The sequence below is a fragment of the Choristoneura fumiferana genome, chromosome Z, assembly GCF_025370935.1.
Source record: "Choristoneura fumiferana chromosome Z, NRCan_CFum_1, whole genome shotgun sequence".
NCBI classification, from domain to species: Eukaryota; Metazoa; Arthropoda; class Insecta; order Lepidoptera; family Tortricidae; genus Choristoneura; species Choristoneura fumiferana.
In genome coordinates this window covers 20,474,736-20,482,801 of record NC_133472.1, presented here as the reverse complement: position 1 = coordinate 20,482,801, position 8,066 = coordinate 20,474,736, and the positions used below count along the sequence as shown (strand labels likewise).

General features: G+C 35.1%; 1 protein-coding gene across 4 annotated transcripts; it reads left to right on the top strand.

Annotated features, from left to right (window-relative positions):
• Window positions 1-62: 62 nt before the first annotated feature.
• LOC141431133 (protein takeout-like) lies at window positions 63-6,232 on the top strand. 4 transcript variants are annotated; one of them, XM_074092178.1, is made up of 7 exons: window positions 63-417; window positions 2,275-2,380; window positions 2,618-2,713; window positions 3,548-3,695; window positions 4,925-5,058; window positions 5,563-5,697; window positions 6,050-6,232. In XM_074092178.1, the coding sequence occupies exons 2-7, from the start codon at window positions 2,275-2,277 to the stop codon at window positions 6,208-6,210; spliced, it is 780 nt and encodes a 259-aa protein (XP_073948279.1). In that variant the 5' UTR covers window positions 63-417; the 3' UTR covers window positions 6,211-6,232. The 4 variants fall into 4 exon arrangements, with proteins under 4 accessions (XP_073948279.1, XP_073948250.1, XP_073948270.1 ...); XM_074092149.1 differs by lacking the exon at window positions 63-417 and adding an exon at window positions 1,272-1,367; XM_074092169.1 differs by lacking the exon at window positions 63-417 and adding an exon at window positions 1,964-2,106.
• Window positions 6,233-8,066: the final 1,834 nt, after the last annotated feature.

Below are 8,066 nucleotides of genomic sequence, written 5' to 3'. Positions count from 1 at the left end.
CCTTTTTGAGGTAAAGTCCTCTGAGCAAAGTATCCCCTTTCGAACCCAGCCGATACGATCGTGCAGGTTAGTTACATTTGAATTTGACATGGATTGTACATAAGTCCACTGTCGTAACCATAAACTAAATATTACTAGTGTAAATAGACCAACAGTGATGCGAGTGAATAAACCAATCCTTACGGCATAAGCTATGTGTGGGAAAGAGATAAAGTCAAAATGACAGCGTGACCCGTTTTGAATCAGGGAGCCTCCTCTAGCCTCCTGTCACAATTTTCGTCGTATTTGTTTTGTGTTTATTTCTGCAATCCTTTCGATTTTTTGCATAAAACGGTAGGATTCCAGAATCGTGTCGTGTTCTGTGTTGAGTTGTGATACAACCTACTGCAATAACCCAAATAAACATACATTTCACAGGTAAATATAATTGTACAAGTACCATTTTCATAGCTCTTATTTTCATTGAATGTATTCTCAAATTTACTTATTAATATGCTAATATGAAGCGGTAAGCAGTATATTTCATAAATATTGCTTGATTTCTAATAATTATGTGTTAAATAAAAATATATTGTATCCGTGAACTTGAGCACTTACGGCGTAGTTTAAATATTTTTTATCGATAGGCACCTATATCGATATTCTTCCAATAAAGGTTTGTCAATCTAGCGATAATTTTCATATGTTTCGTTCGAGTCATTTTAATATTGAGATAACAATTGGAGTTTTGTGCCACGCTAACTAAAACTACCTACTTAAGTGTTCATTAAAGCTAAGTAGGTACGTATCTTGTTAGTGTTTTATTCATAGCTTACTATTTACACTCTCGACATACGAATATAGGTATCTAACTGTCTAGTGTAAAGTTAACGACGAGTAACATGAGTGGGATTGACAGATATTTGCAGGCATTTTTTTTTAAATTAAGAAATGTTTTTGAAGTTTCTAGTACCTACTTTATTGCAACAGCCCTTAAGATTTATTTGTACTGTGTACCTTACCTATGTGACGATACCGGGGATACGGTACCTATGGTTATCGACAACACATATTTAGCAGTGAGGGCAACTCTAAAACTCACACAGACATTTACAAATTTACCCAGACAGGCCCATCTCACTTTCGGTCACGCTGTCAAGCAAGGCCTGTTCGTCTAAGTAATATTATGTTTATGGTCGTAAATCTTTTCATACTCGGCTGGGTTCGAAAGGGATAAGACTAGAATGATTGATCCAAGATCCAGGGAAGATGTGATGTACATGTAGGTACGGCACAACACGTGTAATATGTGGTTCCATTTACGCATGGTTCAATTCGTAAATACGAAATTGTGTGGTAACCAGCTACACACACTACAAGGCGCCCAGGTTAATTTAAAATAATTATTATACAGTCATGAAATCAAAGAACAAAATTAAACCAATTAGTTGGCGACCGAAATTAACCGGTATATACGTACGGTGAAAATTATTAATAAAAGTACATTAAATAAGTGACTCTTTATCTGTAATCAAGGCCAGGGATACATTTGTGTACCGGTACAAAGTTTCAGACCTAAGTACCTGTCTTCCTTATTGCTGCAGTACTTACCTAATACTCGTACATACATACTATTGAGACTTTGTGCTTACAGACGAATTGCTCAGGTGAAATAGATATTTATTGTACGTTCCTTTTTTTACGGTCATTTACTCGTAAACAGTGTTTTTTTCCTTTCATATTTTCTTTATTACTAGAAATAAAAGGAGAAAATGTTTATTCGGCATATAAACAAATAATAAAGACAAGGTACTTTTCAGCATTTGATCCTGGCCCACCGTAGTTTCTTATTTTCACATTAGGCGATTTGTATTCACCCGGTTTACTACATTTATTTATTACGTGACATCAATAAGTAGGTATGTTTTGTATGTCGAACATCTGATCCCTAAGTCTGATTCTGAATAATTCTTCAATTTTATAGTTATGAATGTTTTCTTCTGTGAAGTAATTCTAACAATATCGGCTCACACAACAGATGTCCTTAAATCAAAATCATTTTGGCAAAAACAAGTCCAAAGTAAAGTTACATTATGTTAGAACTCGGATCCATTAAAAATATATTAGGTAAGTAACCAAGTGCCGCCACAACAACTCTGGCGCAAGTTTTATAGCCAGTTCTTTTTATGCGAAATTAATTAAATCTTAATGGTGCTACTTATAATTGTTAGTAAATGTTATAACAAATAAATATAAATAATGAAGCAGTGACCATTCTCTTCATTTGACTCAAAGATGAAGTATCGTGCTGGTTTCGTGGCAGTTACTGTTCTGCTGGTAATACACGCCTATGCCGAACGATTAACAGAGAAACAAGAGCAAAATGTTATTAAATATATTGGTAAGTTCTCATTATTCATTAATTTTGAAATAAAACTGTAATTTTTCAGTGAACATTCTAGTTTAGTTTTTTAAATCCAATAAACTTATTACTCTGCTAGCTTGGCTTATTTTACTCGTAGCTGCATTAAGGTAAGAATATAAGACAGGGACAGGGATGCGTCTAACTAAAGCTACAGGGGAGTTTGTTTTTTTGTTCTAAATTCGAAATGCCTATCTTGACATTTTATTTTTATAGAATACGAGATAAACCGTTTTGACGTCCACGATGAGAACACATTGAACAAGTGCTTGCTGAAGATTTCGGAATTGTTGAAACCTTACATGAAATATGGTAAGTATATAGCCGGCATCTGGCATAGGTATTATTTTCGTCAAGGCACTGAAAGTCTGAAGCTGCGTACGTCGCGACATCTTAATTATTGACGATTCGTTCCCCTTATGTATACGTTATAATAAATAAGTAAGATTGGTTTTTGGGAGTCATTTTGTAATTTTTATTTCAACTCCAAATTTTGTTACTTTTACGGTAATCCCCAAATCGATCCCGAATTCGATGTGGATTTTACGGGATGACCGTACTCGTAAAAGTAACAAAATTTAGAGTTGAAATGAAAAATACAAGAAGACACCAAAAACCAATCTTAATTTGATTGCTTAGTAGCGACATCTCTTGTCCGGGTGAGCAGTTAGTTCCGATGGGGTGCTGAAAGTTTCTCGATGAGGGCTAAAACATAGATGTCGCTAGTGTGACTGCTTAAGTGACTAAATAAGAAACAAACAAGCTGAGACATGTAGTGCATAGGAGAAATTTGTGTCTGTACTCCTGTCCAGTGGTAGTGTAGCGGTATAGGACGCAGCGCGGAATGCTGAGGACCTCGGTTCGATTCCCAGCGCTGGTCTCTTTTTCTGGGTTTTCTGTGCATCTATGATTCAGTTTGTATTTTCGATAATAAATAAGGTAAACTAATGGACAGATAGGAGTACCTATCCGTGACTGTCACTGTTCATGAGTCAGTAGCGCAAGAGATTAATCTCATTGATGCCTAATGATATTGAACCAAATGTTTCGTGACCATCCCGAATAGTAATTAATCCTGACACTGAAATATTATCTTGTATTCCACTCACTCACTTAATTAAAAAACAAAATATAAATTTATTGCAGGTTTAAAAGCTTGGAATGTGCCAGTACTTGATCCCTTGTTTTTAAAAACAGTAAAGGTATCGCAAAACGGTAATGACAATAACTTCAAAGCGGACTTTCATTCTGTGTGGGTATATGGTCTGTCCGAATACACGATTGAGTATATGCGGTAAGTTATGTGTTCTTACGTGAAACGAAGTAATTACAGGCACAGACACACAATGTACCTATTGGGGGGCAACCATTAATTACGTTAGGCAATTTTGGCGATTTTTCGACCCCCTCCCCCCTCTCCTAATCTCATGTGAGATTTTTCAAACTGCATAGGTAGTATACTCGTAAATAGGTAAGTTATTTTGTGTTTTTAATTCAGAGACATATAAATTATTACTACGAGTATGATGAATAATGATTATTGTTATTACAAAAAAAATTGTAACAAATAAATTGGACCAACTACAAAAAACCATGAAAATAATTTTCTACCAGTCTGAAGTCGGTCGGCGCCTCAGCACGAGCCAGCAGGAGTGGACCTATAGCCATCTACCTCACCTACGCACTTTATATTGGGCTTCAATCACTCCTTCTGGCTCGTGCTGAGGCACCGACCGACTTCAGACTGGTAGAAAATTATTTTCATAATATTTGTAGTTAGTTAAATTTTTTGTTATTACATTTTTTTCACGCTTTTTAGTGTAAATAATCTAAGATACCTACAATAGTTTAATATCAACTGCTCGTTACCTTTTACGAAAGATTGCTTTTTCCGAGGCAGAGACGTTCATTATTGAGGAGTCCTGGTGCTTCACCACCCGTTTTACCATATGCATAACGAGGAGCATAAATTGCTTATCAACTGTGTCAAAGTAATTAAAATTCAATGTTATTGAGTAGTAACTCCGATGGTCGACTGGGGTCTTCATCATCAGTTCCACTTCACCAAATGATGATTTTCAAGAGCAAATGCACGAGATATACTAAATATATCCAATTTACTATAGGTGTCCCTACAACATTTGAAGAGCTCCCTCGATTTCCTTAAGATCCAATCATCAGATCCTGATTTGGTGCTTATGGGACCTAATTGAAGACATACCTAGACGAACGCAAAAAAAAAATCTAATCGGTTCGGGGTATAGTCATTGAATTGTATTTAACGTCTTAAATTATCTAAGATTAACATACATATATAAATTTTATGATTTTGTTAAGCTTAAATTTACCTCATATATTTTTTGTTTGTTTCGAATCCTGCATGTTAATTTTGACCCACTTTTAATGGATTGATTTAAAATTTCGAATACCTACATAAAATATGTAAGTTAGATGCCTATTGTACAGTCAGCAAAAAAGCTTGTATTGAAACTTGATTTTTAACAAAAACTTTTTATTTTCTAGGTCGCAGCCAAGTAAATACTCTTTTGATTTAAAGCTCAAATTTCCTGATTTGAAATTGTTGGGACAGTATGACATAGATGGTAAAGTGCTTTTCCTGGAATTGAAGGATCAAGGCCCATTTACTGCAAACTTAAGTAAGTAAATGATTATAGGTAATCGTAGGGACCATTCCCACTCGTTACAATGCAAGTGTGATAGCTCCAACGCAGAGAACTCGAGCGCGTCAGATTTTTATACAGACAGTTCAGTTAGATGTCCTGGTCCTAGGAATTCGTTGACCTGAAATGTTGTAAAAAAAATAGGTTTCTTTTTTTTATTACTGAATATAATAAAAAAATATACATACCTAAAGAAATGTCTTTATGTAAAAATAATTTAAAGAAAAAATAAATAAAATAAAGTTCATCGTCACTGGATTCTTTTACGATTCGGTCAATTTCCTCGTCATCTCGTGATTTTGTTGATTAACTCTTGAAATTTTTGTAAGTTGTCCCACAAGGATTTACGATACGTGCCCTTGTGAGCGTGCCGCCCACCACTGCCCGTAGTCATACTTGTTAAGGCCATTTTTTGGCCGGATGCTGCACTTCGTGAAGAAAGCAAGCCGCTTTGCACAGGATAGTACAGACTAAACTTAGCCAATGTGGATGCCACTGTGGAAAATAAATTCACTGTTAAAGATGGTCATTTGGTACTCTCCGAAACCAAAACAAATTTTTCTTTCAAAAGTATGAAGTTCCATTTGGAGAATTTGCTGAAAGGATCACCTGTTGGTACGTATAAAATATGTAAAAAATACATGTTATAACATCATTACCGTCACCCAAAAACGTCCACTGCTGGACATAGGCCTCGTCCAAAGAACGCCACACATCATATGTGGAATTGCATGAACCGGAGGTGTGGAGTTAGCTAGTTGTACTAAGTTATAATATACCTTTACCCAATGTCGAACCAGCAGCGAATCAAAGTTATTTGATAGCTGCGACCATTGTCTAACACCCATGGAATCTCAATAGTTTTTTACCATTAGGACAATACGGCTGGACAGTCCAACTGGACGACTTAGGGAATCACTGCTGTAAAACAATATTTTAATACTCCAATGTTTTGTTTCCATTTCAGGTAAATCTATTAATGAGATGTTAAACAAGAATGTAGATGATTTAATGCAAGATTTGAAACCAGCATTCTCAAAGGAGATCAGTAGGATAATTGTGCGCACTCTGAATAAGAGTGTGGAGAGGTTGCCTTTGGCAAAGTGGGAGGCAGCTATTAGCCGCTAGTAAATAAACATAATTTATATTATTGGCAATTGTTTTGTATTAAGTATTTTTTTATGTTAGTCCCCACTAGCAGTCGCCAGTGCACCTTTCCTGCGGAACTATGTATGACTAATTAACACAATATTTTCAAATGACTATCGTTGTCTCACAATGGCGCACTTGCGTATTTAATATGGCTTTCAAAGTTGTATTACGGGCGTGAAAACAAAGTTTTTTAGATTAAAATATTTATACACCTTAAACCGTACCATAAAAATATCGAATGCCAGCAGTGTTGCATAGTCCCCTTTTGTTCGGAAAAAAAAGGGAGGACAAGGTTTGCCGAAAGACAAAACTGTGTCTAAAAACACAGACTTCATTGCCCCGGAAACGCATATTGCTATAATTAATTTCAGATATTGCAAAATATTCACCAATTTATTCTAATTATAAAAAACCCGCGTACTCACCAAAACTTAGAGAATTGACATTTCGGCAGACCTCACGCTACACTAGCGCCTCTAGCGCGAATACACGCGATAGCCCCCATGTATGCTTCTAACAATTTTTTATAAATGTTAACATCACTGACTATAGAAACGCAGATAATCGCGAAAAACTAACTTTTTTGACCATTTCACCTAAAACTTACCTATTGATGCGGACACAAGATTATGTGACTTTTGAGACAACATTTAGGACACCAAATGAAGCTGTATACAAGTTTCCAGCTTATTATTTCTCATTCCGAGATGTGACCCCTTCTATTCCTTAATTACAAATCAGTATGGAATGTAGTATCACGTATGACAATGCATGTACAGTAAATAAAAGAACAGTGAGCAAGAAAAGCTGGTATAAAATAAAAGTTATGAACAAAACTTATCATAATAATAATTATAAAATGCTGTACCAAGCAATTTGAGCACTGTGAAATATACAAAGCTAAAATTCACAGACACTAACATTTAATATGATTGTATTTTTTATGCGGTTTCATAACTAATGACTAATACAAAATTTTTGTTACCTCTCACTATTTATCAACCATTCATTATTTACCAAATACTGATGGGCCAAAGGACATTTCCAAAATTGTGGAATATTTATAATAATAAAATTTCGAAACTTCTCACAATTTCTGTGGGGATTGCAACTTTCCGTTTCTTAAATTTAAATTTTCTATTGTGAAAATTATTGGAAACAACTTTTTGAAACTTTCTGCAACTTGCACATCAGTACTACCAATTACCAATGACCCTGACAGTAGCAAAGTGTGTTTTAACCAGTTTTTATATTTTAAATTGCGAGTTTTTGCACTCCTTAAACAACATATACATAACAAAGTGGAACCAAACATTTAGAAAAATAAAAATCAGTTTAAAAAGGCAAATTTTATCCATCTGTAATGTTTTGAAACTGTGTCTCAATTGCCAAATTGTTGACAGCAGTTAGTTTAGTTAGATTAGTCATTACATTATGTCAGTAAGGCTTACCATGGTTAGTCAAGTGACATAATAGGAATAACAAACAAGTAGTCCGATGCGTAAAGTAGTTTTCGAAATCTTTTGAGAACGCTACAATTTCGCTCTGTAACTTCTATTTAGCTTCCAACTGTAATAACAGCGATTAAAACACAATATTTAAAAGAAACACAAGTTTATTACATAATTGAAACTAGTCCTTTGCTACAACTCGAAAAAACACCAATCATTCTCTTGCGAATTAATTTAGCTTTGGGGGTTCGGGCCTCATCACTACATAGGTCATCTTGTATCTTCTATTATCACCATCGTTTTCACGTAATTATAACAGCCGATGGTGGCCAAACCCATGCCTACAAACGCTACCCCAGTGGAAGCTAATACTTCGGGAAT

Bases quoted from the DNA above. Each gene is read 5' to 3' on its own strand.
- LOC141431133 (XM_074092149.1), top strand. From the start codon at position 1,287: ATGTGGTTCCATTTACGCATGGTTCAATTCGTAAATACGAAATTGTGT. The intron at 2,714-3,547 runs GTAAGTATATAG...AATTTATTGCAG, and splicing joins GAAACCTTACATGAAATATG to GTTTAAAAGCTTGGAATGTG. The intron at 5,698-6,049 runs GTACGTATAAAA...TTTCCATTTCAG, and splicing joins GCTGAAAGGATCACCTGTTG to GTAAATCTATTAATGAGATG.